General features: G+C 35.0%; 1 protein-coding gene across 1 annotated transcript in view; it reads left to right on the top strand.

The window, feature by feature from the left end:
- The first annotated feature begins 90 nt into the window (after positions 1-90).
- LOC135849229 (G1/S-specific cyclin-D2-like) overlaps positions 91-22,570 on the top strand; it is a 68,687-nt gene continuing 46,207 nt past the window's right edge. The window contains exons 1-2 of the mRNA XM_065369558.1: positions 91-598; positions 14,408-14,623. Coding sequence (XP_065225630.1) covers positions 398-598; positions 14,408-14,623 — 417 coding nt within the window. The 5' untranslated portion in view covers positions 91-397. The remainder of the gene's footprint in view (positions 599-14,407; positions 14,624-22,570) is intronic.

Here is a 22,570-nt window from a genome sequence, read left to right as displayed (position 1 = left end):
AGCTGTCACGATACATATGAATGAAGATGGCCTTGGTTAAAGTGGGTACCGGTATGGGTATGGGTATTGGTACTTGTGGTGGCTCAACTCCTGTTGTGAATATCAACATTCCTCGACGGAGGGGACTAAGGGGACTGCTTATGCTACTTTTTTTGATTTTATGGTGCACTTTTGCCCATACATTTGATGTGCTCGAGTCGAGAGTGAGACAGTTGAGTTCTGTAATTCGACGTGTGTTCTCGTTAATCAACTCCTCCTCGCCTGAACCGTCTCGTGGCTTGAGAATATCGAAAATTCTTTCGCGAATCATCGTATTTTATTTTACAAATGACTGAATAGATTTAGTAAATTTTTCGTAATAATTTTGATAAACTTATTTTTTGTTAATTTTTCAATAATGGATTTATTGTGCGCCGAGAAAATCTCAGCCGACAATTGTTGCGCTATGAAAGATGGGACAGTATTTGAGGACGAACGTGTTCTTCAAGAGTTATTAAATGTGGAACATTTATACGTTCCTAAATGTGATTATTTTAAGACAGTGCAAACGGACGTTGAACCATTTATGCGGAAAATTGTCACCAAATGGATGCTAGAGGTATGTAAAAATTGTGAAATTTTTTTGCAGCAGGTACATTCTGTAGCGTTCGTTGATCACACAAATCGTTCTGTTTGGGTGTCTGGCTGAGTGAGAGAGAGAGGCTTTTGGTAACCTGCTGCATGTGTTTCTATCTCTCTCACTCTTTTCTGTGCAATTTTTTTGCTCGTGTCTCGTGGTGCATTTTTGTGGCAATTTTTTCCCCATTTCATCGCGTACTTGGTTCGGTTTACCGATTTATTGCACGTATTTTTGGCAAACTATTCGATAACGTCACATGTATGTCTATGAACGTTCAAGATGCATGCATTTATATAAATTAAAACTTGGGAAAAAAGAGCATAAAACACCCAAACGTGATGATGTGATTTACGTAACCACTAACCAGTATCATTAAATTAACCTTACACTATTATAGTTGAAAAATTTCCGTGTGGAAAAATGGTTCTCGTATCATTTTTTTCGCGCTAATTGCTCGACGACCTCTAAAAAAAAAAAAACACTGAGTGGATGAAGTGGAGCCTTTTTTTTCGTCGCTTTCTTATCTCTCTCTCCTGCCATCCTTATGGTTTTTTTTGGTGAATGTCTCCTGCTCTTAAACGTTTATTATGAACTGTACTCGCAATATGGACGGAATAAGTAATTTATTTTTTCATCATCGCATATGTTCATTTATCGTAATTGCTGGGCGCAAAAATTCATTCTATCGGAAACATGTGCTATGCGAGAGGGCAATTTAACTAACGTAAGATCTTCGAAGGAGAGATAAATCTTGTGTAATTCTAAAATTAAAATTTATATTGTATATATTCTCGAAGCTCGTATACAATGTAATGGTATTTTAATTGAAATGCACGAGGCAATGTCTCGTTAACGAGTTTTTTGAAAAATGTCATTGTCGTCTTCGTACCGCTCCTATCTGTATACCCGGTTTGTTAATATTTTCCATCGTATCGTAGTCTCGATGTCTCTTGCTTGGATTCAATGGATTTGCGATGAGGACTGCGAGCCTCTCTCTCTCTGGTCGTTCAATGATGGCAATTAAATTTTTGCCTGGATTAGTGCTTGATTAACGAGGGTGTGATTGTTCTAGAATGTTGAATCGTCACAATGAGTAGGTAAAAGAAACTCCTCTCACAAGGTGCACAACTTACAGGATGCCCAGAAATATCGAGTACCCCTGATAAAGTTTTCTACTAAAATACCTCGGTTGGTCACAGTGAATGATAATAATGATAGCACATGATTGGTTGTTGGACTGGAGAGATAACATTCCACCAATCATATGCATCTATTTCACGTTGCCAACCTAATATATGTATTTTTAATGGAAAACTTTCTTAGGGGTACTCGATATTTCTTGGCACCCTGTACCTATACCTACCTAACCTGCAGTGTTCTCGTCAGGGATGGAAGAACAAGGAATTTTGTTCTTCGTTCTTCGTTCTTTTGTTCCTGAAATGAATTTTCACAATATGTTCTTTCTTTCGTTCTTTCTCAAAACTCGGAAACTTTGTTCGTTCTTTCGTTCGTTCGTTCTCTCGTTCTTTGATTTTTTGGTTCTCCGTTCCCAGTGTTCTTGTTCTCGTAATTTTCAATTTTTTTTTGCATAAATGCCAAATTGTGGCACTTTTTTCTCAAATTTTGACCCAAAATATCCCAAAATGTTCGAAAAATGAATAAAAAAATGGAAAAAACACTGAAAACAGAGTGAAAAAAAGAAGAACGGGAACAAGATAAAAAATCAGAAGAACGGTTCTTGTTCTTCTGTTTTTCAAAGACGAATAAAAATTTCCGTTCTTTGTTCTCAATGTTCTTCACTGGGATTTTTCCAGGTGTTCGTTCTTTCGTTCGCTCGTTCTTTCAAAAATTGGTTGTTCTTTTGTTCTTTTGTTCTTCGTTCCTGTTCGTTCTTCCATCCCTGGTTCTCGTATTGAGTGGAAATTCATTAGTATAGGTATGACTTCTACTACAATTTTTGGAAAAAGTCAATTAGCCACTTTCGTTTTAATCCAGGTACTATTAAGTACCTGTAATAACTGACGATCGTGATCACTTGGTTAAAAGCTAATTCGCCAAGTCTTTACTGGCCTTAAAAAAAAATCACAAACATCGACCCGATTTGAAATGATTGATGGAGAATGCATTGTCGTAGACATTCCTCAGTCTGGGTTAACGAGAAATGGAAAATGCAATACGAGGCAGTTTTCATTAATTTGATTAATTACTTCGCGACGAAAATGAAATGGAAAGCGAACCTATATTTACCGGTGCCAAATGTAAGAAAAAATGTCGAATACCTGTAAATTTTTTAATGCTGAATTATCATCGTGGAAGTGGTCTTTTTTTGCACCTGTACGTTCTTTTGGATAGTTTTTTTTTTTAGTGGGTTTTAACCCTCAACATTTAAGGTGGTGGTGGGGGGGGGGTATATTGGTCAATTATTTCCTAGGCTAATTACCTACTTTAGATGAATCTGATCTGAATATCTTCAAAAAAAGATTGAAAGCTGAATTGAAGAGAAGGCAAAGGCATTTTTATGGTTAGATGAGGTTGTGGGTGAGAAAGAGAGTGGGAGAAGGATGAATTTAAATTGACCTGTTGCATGATACATCTTTCATAAAATAAATCAATTTGTCTATTTTGAGTCAAATTTATACATTTTAAATATTATAGGTAGATTCAGTTTTTCCAAAAATTGCGCATTTTTAACTTTATGTTTGAAAAATTGTGAGTAAGAAAAAAAGAGTAAGGTAGAGTAAATTCAAATTTTGAATCTGTTTTTATTCCAAAAAATTCTACTTGTTATCTGAGGAAATGAATGAAAATTTTGCAGTTCTGGACTTTCAGTTTGCATCACTCTTTAAGGGGGGGGGGGAGGACGGAAGGTGAAACCATAAAATATTCAAATTTTTTATCAAAATCGTAGGCCTACCTGTAACTTTTGATTGTTATAAATTGATTGATTGGTTTTGAATCAACATTCATTATTTTAAACAGGTTCAAATTATGGTTTAAATCAGTGACTTAGGTGGTAAGTAGGGAGGATGACTGAAGCTATCACACCCCCCCCCCCCAAATGGTGCCAGTGACAATTTAAAATAAAACATTTAAAAGTATCTAGTAAGAAATAATCATGCATCACGAAGGCTTTTCAAACAATTATCCCAAATTTTGATTTTTCATGCCTAAAAATTTGACTTTGCCTCTCCTTTGGAAAAATCCTGCCAACTTTATTGGTTCGAATGGGTTCATTTAGGCCCCTGACTCGAATTTTCTTCATCCGAAATGAATGAAATTCTAGGTCAAATCATGGAAGGATAAAAGTTGAAAAAAAACTATCTGAAGAGTTTCAAGCGTCCCTATGCCCTTTTTGAAAACGTCAATGATTGTAATAATCCTGCTCTCCCCTCTCTCGCTCGGAAAAAGCTCTCCGGTCTGAGAATATGGACTGAAGGGCTAAGGAATCGTCAAATGTGCCCCCTCCCTCTTGCATGATTGAAAAAATGAGGTTTCATTGAATCCGTTTCTTTCAAAATTCAACAATTCAGACATTTAAATTTTTGAACAAAATGGATTTTTCATTCACCAAATATTTCAAAAATAATCGAATTAGGCTGATTAGGTAGCCTACGTGATTTATATTTACAAATTTGAAATTTTATTTGCAGCTTTTGAGAATTTTTGAGAAAAGTTATTCGTTTTCATTTTCAATATTTTTCTGATTTTTGTATTAAAAAAAAAAAAAAAAAAAAAAAACTACAAAACAGAAAATTTGATGAATTTTTTAAAAAATGAGAATGAACGTGGGCCTGTAATACATGGTGTCTTAACACTCCTATTTATCCTACAAAAGTCCTTTTTTTTGCCTATGACACCTTTTTGTCTTTTTAGTGTCTTTTTTTCAAAAAATTTATCCAAAAGTCCTTTTTTTCCAAAATGACTTTTTTTAAATTTTCAATTTTTATCCTTTTCACCCTTTTTTCTGGAATTTTGAACTTGTAGAAAAGGGCTCATTTGTCGACTTTTTTAGAACTTGAATCACACATTTTTGTGAGCTTCTGCCCTTGCTTCACTCGGGCCATTTGCTCTTCTTTTTTCAAGTATGTGATTATTGTTGAAATTCAAGAAATGTTCAAAGTTTGAATCAGAAAAATATCTCCCAAAATACATACTAATTTTCGAGAGCTTTCGCCCTCGCTTTACCAGGGCCAGTTTGTTTCTTTTGTCCTTAATTAATAATAAATTTCGAACTTGAAGGAGAAATGAAAATTTTCATTTGTTTAGTGAATATTGGGCAAAATTATACATTTAAAGTGATTAAATTGTTTTATTTCAAAAAATTGGTGCTTTTTTCCAAATTTTCCATTAATTTTTTTTACTTTTTTTTTCAAATTTGTTATTTTGAAAAATGTTTTTTATTCACCTTCATTACATTGACAAGAACCTAAATACAAACATCAACAATTGTAATGATAAAATTACCTTTTCGACGTTTGAAGACATTGGATATAAGCGAAAAATTTGAATGTAAAGTTTTCCCTCGCCCACTTCCTCCCCTCTTAAAAAAATCCCAAGTGTTCAAAAACTGTCCTATTAAAAGTCATGCTAAAATTCCTTTGGCTAAAAAGTAAAAACTTGAATGTAAATTTTAAATCTCCCACCTTGAAACATTTTTTGACCGCCCTCCTCCCCTCCCACACCTCGAAAAATTCCATAAATGCTCGAAAAATGACCTGCTGAAAGTCCTACTAAAAGTCCTTTTCAAGTCCTTTTTTTTTTTCATTTTGAAATTTTGTTAGACACCCTAGTAAACTTCTAAATTTTAGATTTCCAAGTTTGTAATGGTTCCAGTAAAATTCTAAAAATTCTCCAAAATTTTCCTAATACATATTTGTTTAAATTGGAAAAATTTTGATATTTTAGTTTTTCTCGAATTGATTTCGAATTCAAAGACTAAGCAAAAACTTGAAAAAATTGTAGTTACTCTTCCACCTTCCCCCCTCGCCCCCAAAAAATTCTGTTACCTAATGAGTAATGATTCATTTTTTATGTAAAAAATTCATGTACCTTATTCGAACGTCCAGCTTTGTCAATAGTTTGACCTGCCGCAGTAATGTAATTTCTGGTTTTTTTTTGTTTCTTATACGTACTTTGAGAAACTCTTTGAATAAAATAGGTAGCAACTCTCTTTTGTAGCTGTTGAGTTATTCATTCGTGACGTTGAGCCGTTCCTGAGCTTCTGTTCGGAGCTTAAGCTCTGAACAAAGCTTTCGAGATCATGGAACTTTACAGCTCAAAGAATTGAAGCTTGTTCAAATTCTTTCCTTTGTAATGAATTTTGGCTAGTCTGATCGATATTTCATATTAATTTACGCCGAAACCCAACTTGTTTCAATAGTTGACAAAATGGTAGTCTAATTGTAAAATTTTAGGAATTTTTTTTTCCTGTCACAACTTTTTCTGAAGAAAATTGAGAAGAATTTTTCTTAAACGTCAGAACAACGAAGGAAATTGTGTTATGGCTGAAAAATGGCCTCTCTCCCCTCCCCCACAAAAAAGAGTCCTCTTTAAAAACACTGTTTACACTTCACATGAATGATCTCTCTCCAGTATTGTTTAGTTCAACATCGCGTGTAACAACATATTATCCGATTTTTAACGTTTATGCAAATTCAGGCGGAGATCTTATCAGATAAGAGATGTGTGCGATTATGGGTTAATTTTCTGCTTCCTTAATCAACAACACCCGACTCGAGGTGTACCCTGTTCGAGAATTTAACGTTATTAACGATTTCGATATTATAAATATTCATAATGGGTAAAGAAAAACACCTATTAAGCCTAGACCTATAGTCCAGTTCGATGACCCCTCTCAGAAGGGGAAGATCCATTCGATGAGCTTGGAGCTTTATTGCTCGGCTGGCTGTATATGTGTCTAAATATCATACGGTGTCTCAGCACTCTTTATCTGTACCGGACGGATAAATGTTATCTCGGTTACTAACTTGGATATGACCTACCCATTCGATAAACATTGTATATGAGGCCACGAACATGTAACTACAAATACATACATTACATATTAAGTACATATAGACATCATACAGAATCACAGAATGACTGGCTAGGCTACGTCACGTCATCAAAAAAAACGCAATCGTGTCAAATTTTAGGCCTTCTTTTCTGAAAAAATTCACCCATTATATCGGAAGCCTTTGAATTGAAAATATTCTAATGCAATTTTTTCCTCTTGCGAGGGCTACGAAGTACGAATATTGACCTTCCGGTCGAGTTTATGATTTTTTTGCTCGCTTTTTGACACGTAGAATGTAGATGAATTAATTATCGAGGTGCAGTTTTCTATATATACGATGCATATATTTGAATGTATAAAAAATTACACATGCATTTTTCTCGCTTCGCCGTTTTGTAAAATTTTAATTAATACAGACCAGGTGTTGCTAAGAGACTCGAAATCCGATGTAATGAATCGTGTCATCGTGTACTATACTCGTATACGAGTACGGTACATTTCGTTGTTTTTTTTTTGCCAACTCTACATTTCAAAGTGCCTACCTATTCCCCTTCTGTACCACAGGAATGATAAATAGGAAATGCAACTAGCATAAAAGTGGTGAAAAAAATTCACCTTTGGAAATGCACATGCACCTCTACCTCGTACACTCGTACAGTCGTATATCACGCATACTGGTGCGAAATATATAAATACTTATCGAAGGGTTTATGTGTTTTATACTGAGGTATTTTTTTTTCGCCTTCAAATTTCTAAAGCATCCCTGCAGAGCGGTTGAATTTCCACGAGTTGATTTATTTTTCTTGCCAGGTTCACTTCATAGGCAGGTTTCGAGTTCTTTATTCTTACGTCTTTCGATCCGGCTTTTTTTTGGAAATCTAGTCGGGATTCGATAGAGGGTGTGACTAATTAAATCGAGAGTATATATGTTTTCAATCCGAGGTATTATATAAAGTGGTTATTATAAATTAGAAAAAGGGTACCAGAGATGATCAAGGTGGGTTAAATGTACACTACGTATACTATCGAGGTACATAGGCCTTTGGTTTTTTATCTACGACGACGACGACTATTCTCGTGTTTATTTAATGTATGAAATTGCTATTCAAAAGACTACTTTATTTAACCCTTTCGCGATACGTGTACCTCTACTAGCTTATGTTGTCTGCTGATTTTTAAATGAAGTTTTGTATCTTTTGAATATTATATATATTATTCGAAATGTAGATACTTATTATGTAGATGTGCTGTGTGGTTGACATCTGGTGAACTTTCGATAATTATAAAGGCAGCCAGACGTCTCGTCTCGTCTGAGAACAAGTTGTGCCAATTGGCCCAAGTCTCCGATCTGATGGGAAGTTGATGATTTTTTGAAAATTTGGAAGCTAACGAGCCTATCATCGTTTCATTCTTTGGTATTTTATTTCGTCGTTTTAAATCTAGTTTCGTTTGTTTTCTATGGGAAGTTTTCATTAGTAATGGGCGATGATTCTCTGAGAAAGGTAGAAAGGGTACAAAATTTTCTGAAAATATTTGTCTAAAAAAAAAATCAAAATTGAAATAGAATTTATGAATGTGGACTTGAAATAGACGAAAACGTATAAGGAAATGAAAGGAAGTTTCAAAACGTCGATGAAGGCCAGACAGAACGGGTCCTTTTTGTAATATTGATAAGAAATCATTCCATTCAAATAGGCTAGCCAGAGTTGATTCTGTTTTATCTGCAGTCGAAGAATGAAAAGTTTGCACGATTTTGCTCGTATTTACTTTCCTATGATAAAATTAAACGTGTGAAATGTGAAGGTAACTTATTAATCAAGTTATAAAGAACAGCTGATGAACGTGTATTATTTCAAATGTTGAATTCTATAATTCTGCGAAATTGAAAATTTGTTTTTTATTCCTCCAAATTGATAGGAAGAAATTTTTATTACCTATTGATGGTGTTAATATTGTAATTTGACTTCATTTTTTCACGTGAAAAGTTGTCAAATTCGAAATTTAGATTAATCTTGCTCCTGGGAAAATGGCGATGAAACTGAAACGTCATTTTTATTTTTAATCAAATGGCAAACGGTTTCGAAAAATGACAAAATTTAATTATTTAAAAAAAAAATAAATAAATAAAAATGAGGGTGTACTGAAAAAAAAAAAAAAGGTATTGTTGTGTAAAAAAAGTACAAAAATAACACGAACTAAAAAAATCATGATTGGTGTGAAGGAAAGAAGGGGGGGGGGGGTTAATTCGCCTAAAATATCTGAAAAATTACCTAAATTCAAAAATTGTTATAATTTTGGGAAATTTAGCAGGGTTTATAACAATCAAGAAAACACCTAATACACTTTTTTTAAAAAAGGGAATAGGAAAGGAGGGGAGGGAAATCAACCTAAAGTGAAAAAAAATCAAATTTCATCGATGGCGAATTTACAGGAATCTCAAAGGGTTCCAAAACATGAAAAAGATGGAATAAAATTGAGAATAATGGGAAAATCCATTTGAGGATAAAGGGGAGGGAAGAGAAGGAAAATCATCAACATTTGTGGATCATTAATTTCAAGGAATTTTTCTGGTTTTCGAAACAAAAAAAAAATGAAATGAAATAAAATAAAATTTGAAATACATATGAGAGCATGAGAAAGAGGGGGAGAGGAGGAAATGATCAGCTGAAAATCGAAAACATTGCCAAAATCCTGTAATCAGGGGTTGTTTTTTGCAAAAATTGCCAAAATTCTGTATTTTGGAAATGCGTATTGATAAAAATTTTCGTTTTTTTAGCAAAATTTCGATGAAGTTTTGTTTTTTTGCTGAAATTATTGCCGAAGTCTCGTTTTCTGCCAAGAGTAGCAAAAAGTCTCGCCTTTTAATCGCATTGTAAAAAGTTTCGTTTTTTGTCAAAAATTGCTAAAAATTGCAGGTTTTTATGCAAAAAATACCAAAGGTTCCCTTTTCTCCAAAAATTGATCTAATGAGTCGCTTTCTTACCAGAAATTGCTAAAAAGCCCTTTGTGTTATTGAAATTGTCAATAGTTTTGCTGTTTGTCGGAAATCGTGTGAATTTTCACTTTTTTGCTCGAAATTGCCAGAAATCTCTTCTTTTTTTTAAATCAAAAAGTGGTGAAATTAACTTTTTTGACATAACTCAAGTTTTATCGAGTTCAATTTTTAGATTTTGATTAAAAACGGAAAGTTCTGGTTTTTTTGGTTACTTTTTTGCTACTTCTATGAGCTTTTTTAGTTACTTGAGTTACTATTTATTGTTTTATTTTTATTTTTTTGGAAAAGAATGAATACAATTGCTGAGTGATTGTGAATGTTAATAAATTAGGTAGGTAGCCAGAGTTTGTTTTTGCATAAAAAATTCTTGAAGTGCTAAATTTTGATCAAGTGATAAAAATGATTGATAAATTCTACCCTTTTTTTCTTCTTCAAAAATTTTTTGGAGAATTCAGTATGAAGCAGTTGATTTTGATAAATTCAAAATGAAAATTGATCAATGAAGGGATATTTTGAAGCATTAACTGCATCATTTTCCCTCTCCCTTCATCTAATTTTGCATTTCAGTTTCAGAAATTTTCAGATTTTTCAAGATTATGTGAATTAAAATCATCATTGAAAAGAGTTTCAAGATTGCTAGAAATGGAAAATTGATTATTTTTATTTGTCTAAAATATTGTCTAGCAATTTTTATCAATTTACGAACATGTACAAAAATTGAAGTTCCGTTGCAAGCTGCGGTTTTTCAAAATTTGATAAAACAAAGTGCATTAGTAATGGTTTCCGTTTCCGGTGTTGCAATTTTTTAATGCCATTTTAAATAAGAAATGATTTTATCGTTAGGTTCATCTCTATTGCAGCTGATATCAACTGATATACCATGTATTCCCGCTCACACCCCCCCCCCCCGCCCATAAATCGGAATTGTGTAGCTGTTAATCGAGACTTCGAGAGAGACGCGTCTTCGATAGATAATTTTACCAGAATTTCAATGCCTAAAAATGAGGATAGAAATTTTCAATATTAAGCGATTATAGACTCCTATTGAAATGATAAAACACTGGTTGACTTTGTCACAAAATGTAGATATAAATCGATACCCCACTCGACCCCTTTAAATTTGAAATTTCCTCCCCTAAATTCTCCAAATTTTCCATTTTGCCAACTCCAGCTACTTAATGAACTCTGGATTGAACTAAAAGCGGAAAAAATCTGTCAACGAAATTAATTCGCATCATTTTCAGTCAAAATGCGACAAAGCATCGCCACATGTGTTTGCTAATGACCAGCCACCGCCACCAGTGAGTTGGTCGTCACTCCAGCCTGCGATGACCGGAAGTAGACGCCAGTGACCCGTTCAGCGTTTGAAATTCGATCTATGAGAATGTCGGTGGCGCTTCATAGTGGTCCGTTATTGGTACAGTAAGAAGGAAAGTGAAATTCCTGGGAGAAACCTTTGAAATGCGGCTCGATAATAGTTTTGGCTTATTCGCTCGGACGGACGGACGGTCGTAAATTTTCCATGGTAGCGTCCGCCTACTTGAAATATCAATCACCCAGAAACGTATTTCCTTTTTACGTAGTATGTGATATTTGCAAAGCCCAAAGAGGATTCCATTTCGTATCTAGGAGAAAATTGACAACCGGCGGCGTCAGCAGGTCGTCATCGTCGGTATTGTAGCGTAAGAGGATGGGCAGGAGGCGATCCGGAGAGAAGAATTTCCAAGAAGGTATCAGGTGTATGCAGCAGTGTTGTTGGATGTACACCCTGAGTAAATACTTACATACCAGTCGAAGAAATTCGGCCTTAGGGTGGTTTACGACACTGCAGGGAGGTGCAGGAGGCACAGGCAAAGGTTTGGTTGCGATTCGAGACCAAGCCCTCTAAGCCTTCGGAGTTCGGAAAAAGATTTGTCGGTTTCGAAGACCAGCATGGTTTGTTAGAGTGTTGTTTTTATTAAAGTGTGCGCGAGTATTGGTAAGTATACGAATTCGGAGAACACTGGCTGGTGAGAAATCTAGATCCCTTTTCGGTAGTGTTTAATGGGCATTAGTTCTCGGAATTATTCCACCCCTAATACGTTTTCAATGGAGCCTTCACTTCACTTCACTTGTTCGAGAGAAAAATAATGCCTCCCTCGCATCGTCGTTTGGTTTCTTCGATGATTCTGTCTTTTTCTTTCTCTCGAGTATACCGGAGAGCTATCCGCGTTCGGTGTTTAGGTATCGTTTACACTGATGGAATGCTGACTGCTCTCACTGATGATGTGAAGTTCTACGTATACTTTGCCAGTAACGGGATCTTCGTTGATAAGAGATGAAGATCGGATTGATGTTGCGCATGAATGATTCTGCATACTTTACTGTGTACTGTTGCGCGTCTCTCGTGTAAGAGAACCTAGGCTAGATTCGGGATTCTTTTTGGGTGGTAAATAATAAACGCGGAGCGCCGCTGCGATGAGTGGAGAGGTGCGGGCGTATTATCGGCCAACCTGTCTGTGCGACTTTTTAAAGAAACTAGTCGGCGGTGGTTCCCTTTTTAAGAACGCCGTATATATAGATATACTTATGTATGCTGCGGTTCAGTCAAGGCTGCCACTAATTTTCAACCTGACATATCCAATTTATCACGAACCGTATTTTCTAAGGTATATGCCATACACCGCTGCGTCGTCTTCCTCTATCTCGATAGAGCATTTTTTGAGCACCGTTCAATTCTCAGCAATCAGGATGTGCTGAAAACAGCCCTAGAAGAGTATCATCCCTGTTAATGTATACAGAGATTGACTCTGGATCATCCCTCGAGAGGCCCAAGGCTGCCAATTTCGAGGACATCTAGATCTTTCTGGTCTCCTATACGTATAAGATGACCATGAAAAATCCCCAACTCATGTTCCAACTCGAAGTCAACGAACACATTGGCCAAACCATAAATTTTTTCTCTCTCGTGCTTGCTCAAATCAACTTCATTGCATTACTTATTACGACAAGAGGAAATATACATTACATACCTACCTAGTTCTAATACATGTACAATGTATACATCAAAACCGTTGGTGTCCATTGAAGAACAATTCACAAAGCGCCAATTTTTTCGTCACGATGATCTCTATCCATTGTCCTCTCTGGTCTCTCTCTCTAGTCGCAATAAAAATCCACCGCCAGAGCCACAATCTCCTTTAAACGTGCTATAACATTCTTCATCTTATAGTATGTGTTGTGTGATGTACGTATATGAGAGAAGACGTTTTAGGTGTTTTTTTTTGTACTCTTGTGTGTAAAATGAATATGGCGTAAGCGTGACCGGCGCCGCCGGTGGCTGTGTCGGGACCTTGTGAAATTTTGCGTTGTTTTTTTACCATCTTTCTTTCTTCCTCGTCTTTATATGTACGTTATAGACTGTGTGTGAGTCGAATTAAATTTTATAAAGAGAGAGATTTCATTTAAGTCTGATATTTTTATGTATATTGAAGAGAGGCGAACAATCTCTAAATTCTCGTCACACGCCATTAACTACTTAATAACACCCAATTAAAGTATTTTTCATTAATGAATTTTTTCCGTTGTAGCGATGACCCTAGGCCCCTAGAATGCTAAGAGTATACGAGTGTTTACGTTGTTGGAGTGAGCAAAGTGCGGACGAATGAGCCTTTTTTCGTCATTTTTTCTTTCGTAGGTACTCGAAGTATAGGCCTGGATTACGAAGTCCACGTTTAATTGGATTTTATTCGCGGATTTATTCGTCGTCGTCGTGATGTCCGAGTGTTTATTGAAAAGGTGCCCTGATATGTGTGGAAATGTGTGAGGTGAAGGATGGAGCTTGTACCTGCGTAGTGATGAGATATGTTTGGCAGAGGTCAAATGAAAGGAAGTGGATTGAAGGTTTTCTGATTTAGAATACTATCGAATGAGTGGAGAATAAATTGAAGAAGGGAGAAGAAGGATTTTAATAAATTTTGAGAAAAGAGTGAGTAAGATAATTTTCGAAACATTGAGGCAAAGTGAACATAGATTATCCAATGGGGGAGGGGGGTAGATTGAAAAAATACTCTGATTATTAAACTCGAAACCAAAAAGCTGGAAAATTCCAATGATCGATGTTGCAGTTTTCACTGATTTTCGGTGATTTATATAGTTGAATTATTTTTTCAAACAAAATTTCACCAATTTTTCATCCATTTAATTTATTTTCATCATTCGTCTGAGGAAGGTAAGCAGACCACTTTGACATCAAAAAATGGTTAAAAATTCGATATTTGGCATTTGAATATTTTTTGAAATTTTTCTAGCTTTGATTCTATAGGCCTACTGAAATTTTCGTTCTAAAACACTGATTTTCATTGTTGGGTTTGAAAAAATCTTCCCTTTCTTTGTAATTTTTCACGGTCGGAATCGAGAAATGTCATTTTTTGATGATATTTTGTATTTTTGTTTTTTTTTTGTTGGGGGGGGGGGGATTTGAATTATTAATATTAGGGTCGTAATATTAAATTTTTTTTGAAAAATAATTAGATAAAATTTTCACTTGTTTTAAAGGGTATATTCTTACCCAAATTCTGATTAATCGAGTCAAGTGTTGGATCAGTTGGATGTGAATGTTACCCTGCTTTCGCCTCCCCCCCCCCATTCCATGGACCTTCTAAATGAAAATAATTATGGAAGATTCGTAAGAAGTCACGTGTGTCGGTGTATAAAAATATTTCTATAATTTTCTCGAAAATATTTATGTATACTTTACGTTTAATTTAGTTAAATAATTTATCGAATGTGTTCACAGGTTTGCGACGAACTGCACTGCGAAGACCAAGTGTTCCCGTTAGCTGTAAATTTATTCGATAGATTCCTATGTACTTGCGACACACCAAAGAAATTCCTACAATTAGTGGCTGCCGACTGCATATTGATGGCGTCCAAAATTAGACAAGCTGTTATCGTATCCATCGATACTTTATGTTATTTTACAAATTACAGCGTAACTCCTTGCCAAATGAGGGTAAGTTTTGCACTTGTGTTGCCTATATCGATAACCATAACATACCTACGTGTGTATCTTCTCTACCTATAGTTTTAAATTAATCGTAATTTACCCCTATAACGTATCTATCTACCCCTTGCATGCAGGTACATTTAATAATAGGGAATAGGCTACGTTTTGGTATTTTCAACATTATTGAACCGATGATTTATCGTAATTTTTTACCATCATTTTGCTCTTTAACCCTTACATCGAAGAGTTTTCTTGGAAGATCAGCTGTGGGAGATGAAAGGAAAGAAGGTTTAAAATGAGGAATGGAATTTTCAATTTATATATAAGTGATGCGCCTACCTGCTTTCTTCGGCATCCAATAAGAAGGGAAAAATTTCGAGGTTCAATCTTGGGGGTTTTGCAGATTTTTAATGTCCGATTGGATCTTGGTACTCCAAATTTAATTCCAGAAAGGGTGTTAAAATTTTGAAATTTTTAATATGGATGGATACCTACTGAAAAATAGATTTTTGAGGTCGCCTAAATCTGTTTTCAGTGTCCAATTTGATGCTAAATTCTAACTGCGTCCAGAATCTCACAGATAAAATTTGTATTCCAATCGATTCCAATAGAAAAATTTGCAGCTTTTGATGATTGTAGCAAAAATATGATATTTCGTATCTAAAGTTACAGGAAAAATGTTACAAATATTCCTATCAATGGTCAAATTTTGGATCTCTATTCGGTCGTCCACCCCTCCCTTCGTCTCCTACAATTCCTTGTGCTTGAGAAATCTGAAAAAGATTTCAATTTTTTTCATTTTTTAAAAACCTTTGAAATTGATCTTGAAAAAAAAACAAATTTTAGAGTTTTGAAAACGATGTTTTCATTTGTTGTATGTATTAGTTGCATTTTTTGGTACTCTCTAATTTTCAACTTTTTTACTTTTTTCCCTTATTTCTCCAAAATTACCTTTTAAGGAATCTGAAAAATATTTGAGTTTCTTTTTCAGGGCCTTCTAAAATTATTAATCTTGAAAAAACACTCAAATTTTTGATTTTTAAGTCTGATATTTTTACTTGTTGATGTTTCTTTTTTTTTTTGGTCTTTCACAATTTTGGCTTCGTATTTATTCGAACCCCCTCCCCACTCTTTCCTTACAATTTCCAGTATTTCAGGAATGAGTATTATGAAAGAAATTTGAGTTTGTGTCATTTCTAGGAGAAATCCTTCAAAATTGATTCACGTTGGAAACACTCAAACCCTCGTTGGATTTTAAAATTTCTGATAAGGATATGTTTTGGAAAGAATATGTCAAAAAATTCAGCTGCCCAAGCTCATTTCTTTATTTCTTGCAAATTTTTTAAAAAGTCAAAAATAGATGAGCCAATAAATGAAAAATTAATTTTTTGGAATGACGATATAATTGATTTGAAATGCTGGAATTTCAGTTGTTAGTTGATATAAACATTCTGAATCCATTTTTCGCGAATTCCAGAAGTTTTGGAGCCTCCAGTGAAAAATCTGTTTCTCCATGGAATTTCAAATATCTCCAGAACAATCAGATAATGTCAACTTGGGCAGCTAAACTTTTGGATCACATTTGTTTTTTTGTTTTTTTTTCAATTCCTGGAGGAACTGATCTCACGCTGGAGGCTCCAGAACATCTAAAATTTTCTAAGACTGGATTCGAGAGGTTCTTTCTACTCGTAGTTGGTGACCGAAATTCCAGCTTTTCAACTCGATTTGGCTGCAATTTCAAAAAAGTTATCATTTTTTTCTTCAATTTTTGGATTGTTTTTTTGACACTTTGAGCAATTTTCCAAAAATTGGGAATAGAATTTGGGCAGCATCTTTGTGTTTTTTTTTTTAATTTCGGCCCTCTTCTTCCTCTTCCTCCCTCTCTTCCTCCTTCCTTCCGTCCTTCAGATTTTAAAAATGTTGAAAAAGTGAAGTATTTTTTTGTGATTGTTAGGACCGTTTTTCAGGTGTCAAGTTAATTTTCAAATGTCTGAGATGTTTTGTTGAGACAGATCATTTTTCTATATTTTCCTCAGCTATCCCCCTTTCCCTCTATAGATTTCCTTCCCAATTTCAAAAGGTATTTAAAGGAGTTCGAGTTGTTTTTTTTTTCATTTAGAGTCTTCATCTTTGTTAATTCGAATTCAAACATGAAAAATTGTGAAGAATGTTCAAAAATTAGATGAAAACCATTTATCCAGTAAATATTGAAATTGAAAGTATTTTTGACCACCCAAATTTTATGCCACTTCTGACTTCTATTTAGCTGGCCAAAAAAAATTGAAATTGAAATTTACGTATAAAATCTACCTATTCACCAAAAAAAAAAAGTCTTCTTTAGGAGTAAGGAATTTCCATCGATACCCCGTAAAAAGGGTAATAATCCTGTATGTCTCTGCGTTCGATGTCTCTGATTCGAATTTAGTCTTCGATGGCGAGTACTTCAACATGGGCGGTTTCGTTTGATTAGCGACCCTGACGATGGAATTTCGTCAATAAAACTGGTTCACAAGAGCATCAGCGCGCGGGCTAAAGTATTTTCACGTTTTATAGTTCGGCTATACACATAAGAAGTGTCGTGCTGGTTGATGGAACATTATACACGTACACACACACACTCACCGTCAGGCACCTAGGACTACAGAGAGTCGCTATATGAGCAGGATGATGAGGGCGTCGAAGGGGGGTAGTTTTACCAAGAATCTATATATTTATGATATAAAATTGTGAGCTAGATAGATCAACAGAGGTATTAGGTAGGTACAGTGTACACAAATTATCGACATGTACTACCGATACACCTCTACTCGTCACGTTTACCTCTTCTTCCTAGACTATAGAATGGTTAACGAGCTACATCTATACACATAGAGAGAGATGAGATAGAAATCTATGGCTAACTATACGTTGACAAACGAAACATAGCTTTTTTTTAAGGTGTTGTTTTACTTTGGCTGCCTTCTCCTTCTCCTGCTTGTGCTAGGCCCTTTTTATTTTTATTTTTTTACGATACCTGTACCAAAGGACAAGATGACCGTAAGCTATCGGGTGGTTAATTACAAGGAGACCGCGCGCGGCATATATGACGGGCGTATTCATTATCGCCTATTTAAATAGGCTGGCATATAGTGGTGGAGAATGCGGTCTTGTGGAAGGCAGGCGCTCGAATCTCGTGAGAAATCAGAGCGCCGCCGCCTTAGGGCCTTTTTCCATAGAGAAGAGTTGAGAAAAAAAGGCGCGAGCCGAACAATACACCTGTATGATGATTGTGATGCTTGGTGCTGGAGCGACCGGAACTGCGAGCTCTTTTTTGGTCAGCGACGTGTCTTTCTTTTTTTTTTCTTTTTTTTTTTTGTCAAGAGTATTGGCATTGGCGAATTGAAAGGGATGAAAATTGGAATAAAAGATAGAGATAATATAGTTCGCCGCGGAGTACCATCGAATACTTTTGTAAAGTGTTGAAGATAAGGGTCCATTAAAGAATCGGAGATGTTGGATGGATTGGGTTTTTGGAAGGAATGGATTGTATGTGTGTATATACCATAGAGGTGAACGGGGTGTGCCAGACTGCTCTTAGCTGACGGCAAAGAATTCTCACATTCACTATAATAATCTGGTTTTCGTGAATGAAGTGCGATCGTTTCTCTCTTTCTAACGTCTCCTTGAACAAGTGAGCCGCACAAGAACGCGAAAGGGGCCAACGAAGGCGGGTCCGGCGCTGCTTTTTATTTTAGTTAATAAATCTATCATGAACCTCACACACACACTAGTCTATAAGATGATGGTGACGAGGACAGAGGGGTAAACAAAAAAATTAACTCGAAGAATAGAGAAAAAGAAAGCGCGGTGAGCAGGATAACATATGTGAAAAGTTATACGATACGATCCGTATTACGTTTTTATTTATACGAGATGCGCAGACATTTTTCACAAAAGCAAAGGCAACACTTTCGTTGTTATAAATGGTCAGGAGAGATGGCGATGGCGTTTCCATAACAAGATCACAAGGCAACGAGAGAGGAAAAAAAACAACCTAGGTATTCGGAGGGCGCCTTCTTCTTCGCATATAACAAACCGGCGAATAATAAAGGAATTCCTAGCTTAATGGATGTATTCAGGGGTCGCTAAATGAAGTATAAAAAAAAACCAATGCCCGAGGTCCAGGGTTGTAAATTGTACTCTGTACTCTTCTTCTCTCTCGTATGTATATGGTTATAAATGATGACCGACGGACCGTTTTTGTTGCTGTTGTTATTGCGAGAGCTAAGAGTGTTTTTTCTCCTTTTTTTTTTTGTTTGTTGCGTGTCGTTTTGTCATCTGATTTATGGCGAGATGAATGGAAACATGTGATCGTATCTATCTTTCTCCCTCGCACACTCTTATAGTCTCCTTGTGTGCTCGAACGTTTGAATGAAAGTACCGCAATCCGGGGTTCTCGTCGAATTTTTTTTTCAACCTGCTAGAGAAATCCCGAACGAAGACGAACCCGAAATCGTGCAGGTTCCGTTGTTGTCGAGATCTTCATTCAAAAACTATATGGGTAACAAGTGCTCGTTTCCAGTGGAAGAATAGTTGACATCGGTCAATTTTCTACAGTATTTGAATGACGACTGACTACGGAGATTGGAGAGTCCCTGGTAAGAGACCGGATGAGTTTGATTTTTATTACACATTTGTTTCGGATGTTTCAAGTGGAGTTGTATTTGTTTTGTTTCGCTTTTTGTTATTTTTTATATGGTAGTCCTTTTTGTACAATATATAACGAAGAGAAAGTAGGTATATATCGTGTGGGGTGGAAAAAATTATCTACCTATTTGGAATTGTTAGGTATAGATATTTTGTATTGGAAGATAGATAATATTTTTTAAGTAACTAAAATTATGTTTTATGAAAAATTCAGGGGAACAATTGCTTTTATGAGCAGCCTTGTTCTTTTGTCGTTTTTTTACATGAAATTTCGCGTAATCGTGTTGCTGGACTCATTAAAGAGGTTTAAGGGATTTATGAGATAAGGATAATATTTATGTCGAGTGAATTTTTTCGCCTTGTTCCGGTGATTAATGATGTAGTAAGTCTGATTGTATTATCACGTTTGCAGGATAGTGCTGGCAGAATAGATTTTAGAATTTGTTTCCGTTGAATGAGATATTCAGCTGGATTTGTGAAGTCATGAATGATAACGAGATTTCGTTGAGAATTTTTTGTGGGAAAATGGAGCATTTTTTTGTAAGATTTTTTTACTCGACACCCTCGCCTCCTCATCTATTCCTCGATTATCAGTGATTCATTCAATGTTTTACTCTGGCATTGAGTCTAGAGACACCATAGCTATAGATAGATGAACCATTTTCTGCAAATTTAAAATTTTTTTTTCTTTCATTATTGGAGTAGTGTTATTTTAAATAAAGGAAGGAGAAAAAGAGTGGTGGGGGGATATGGCGTTTGAAAACATTGATGTGTTCCTAAATTTTTGATCTGTGAGTTGGAAGGAATTTTTTTCGAAGAGAAGAAGATGTTAAGGATCCATTTGTGCAGAAGGAATTCTGATTTATAAAAATGCAAGTACGAGGAATTGCATTTTTTTTTCAAGTTTTGCAGAAAGAATTAAAAATCAACCGAATTAAATATTCTCAAAATTTATTCATAATTTTTTCAAAAATTTATTTATGATTTTTTCAAAAATTTATTCATGATTTTTTCAAAAATTCAGAAAGATTATTTTTTTAAAAATATGCAGAAAGTACTTATGAAAATTTTTGTTGAATTTGCTTTTCAATTACTCAAAGTTGGGCAAAATTTTGCAAAAATTGCTCAAAAATTTGTTGAAGTGCCCAAAAAAAATGGTTTTTAAAAATTGGCTGAAAATTTATGAAACATTGTAAAAATTTGGAAAAATACTTATCGTAAAAATGCTCAGTTATTGAGAAAAAATGTTGAAGTTCAAATTCGAAATGAAATGAAATCGTGAAAAAATCACATAAAACTGGCGTGAAACCAATTTTTTCCATTATTTTTCCTGCTGTAATCAGTGCAAAAATAAAATACGAGTAGCTACCACAAAAATCACCCATCAAAGTTGGATTTCAAAAAAAAAAAGGTCGTCCAAATGTGAAAATTTAGTCATCCAAAAGTTTTTTCATTTTTTCGATTCTGTAGACACCTTGTGATCCCTACAAAGAATATAAATGAAGAGTGATATTCCAAAACTCGCTTTGTCCATTTTTACAACTTTTCAGGAGAGAGGAAAAACAGTTTCCCTTTAAACGGGTAAATTGGCTTTTTAGGCGAGTTTAGCACTTTATTTGGGTGGATTTATGATGTAGGAGTGTAGGTATACATTTCATCCACTAAATACTGCTGAAAAATTTTTAATAAAAATGTACAAAGCACGTTTTGGAACATTATTTTTTTTTTAATTTTTAGTGAATTGGCTATTTAGGTGAGTTTAACATCTCATTTTGGTAGGTTGATGATGTAGGAATGTGAGTTAATACTTCATCTACCAGGTACCACTGAAAACCAAACTTTGATAAAAATGGACAAAGCGAGTTTTGGAATATCACTCTTCAAATGCAGGCCTAGTCACAGAAAAAATATTCTTTCTTTCAATTTTGATGGATTTGTTTCAATAAAAATCAAAAAGTCAAAAATGTTGAAATTTTTTTGCTCATTTCAATTTTTTGTAGCCTATTTTTTGTGTGTTCATTTTCTAACTTGGTTCACTATAAAAAATGCAGTTGTTTCATTTTTTTTCAAATTTTCCTAACTTTAGGCACGTTGTATTTTTCTTGAGAAAATTTCTCAAAACTTTGAATGTGTAAGTGAATAAATCATGGTACAGGGTGTTTGATGAGTTCTGCAAGCGATAAAAGTTCTGAAAAGGTCCTGTATTTGCTAAATACATATATTATTGGTACTTAAAGTGCCGAAAGACCTGAATTTGACTCTGAAATTGTGCATTTTTTACTCAACTCTCGACTTTGAAAAACCAAGCGTTGCTTTTAAATTGACTGTTTTGACCAGAAATTTTTTAAATTTTTATCAAAATGGATGATTTATTGAAAAAAAAAATGAAAATATTGGCTTTTGAAATTGAGAAAGGATCTTTTTCATGACATTTAAGCTGTTTGGCAGGTACGAAAAATTTCATGAGAAATTGTGGTGGAATTCAGAAATTTTCTATATTTTCCATTTTTCAGTTGAGTAGGTAAGTGAAGCTTTCTTCTAAAAAAAAAAAACAAATTCTGTTACTTATTGCACATTTGTGATTTGACTTGATTTTAGTACAGCTCAACATGATCTTTTGTGACTCCCCTCTCCACTCCTCTCGCGTTTCTTTCAATTTTGAAATTAGACTACATTTTTGTATTCAGATGAATTTAACTTCTTCTCTCCCACCTTTCACTTGCAGAATTACCTATCAAAATTTAAACTGCGTTAAATTAAATAAAATACTTATTCTAATTACTTCTATTCCAAAAAAAAATATGTAGGTAATTCCACAATCTGAAAACTAAAATACAACAAGAGCGCGTCGCATTCGTTTCAAATCCCACGGTGATCCACCGTTGAAAAAAAATCTGCCTCCCTGCGAAAGGCCCTGGGCACCTTGTACCTGCATACATATGTTTTGGCCAGGCTCAGCAACCATTAAGTGAAGAAGACAGTTCATTCGCTGTGAAAAGCTTCGACTACGATGACCTTGATAAATATTCTTTCCCAAGACGCGCCCTTTCTTCGAACACAGATTTAAACCCGTTGAAAAGATGAAGAAAAAAGAACAAGCCATAGATATAAATGTATGTAGAAGAACCGCGAAGGAACCTCGAATAAAAAAAATTCCTTCACAACCCGCAGCACCATCCATTGAGAGAGACAGAAGGATAGAACGAGAGTCAGGCCATCGGGCACATTGCACGTATGCTATGTACGAGTGTATATAGGAACGACTCA

This window comes from Planococcus citri, chromosome 5 (genome assembly GCF_950023065.1).
Source record: "Planococcus citri chromosome 5, ihPlaCitr1.1, whole genome shotgun sequence".
NCBI classification, from domain to species: Eukaryota; Metazoa; Arthropoda; class Insecta; order Hemiptera; family Pseudococcidae; genus Planococcus; species Planococcus citri.
Note: the sequence above shows the minus strand (reverse complement) of the source record. Positions and strands in the feature narration are given on the sequence as shown.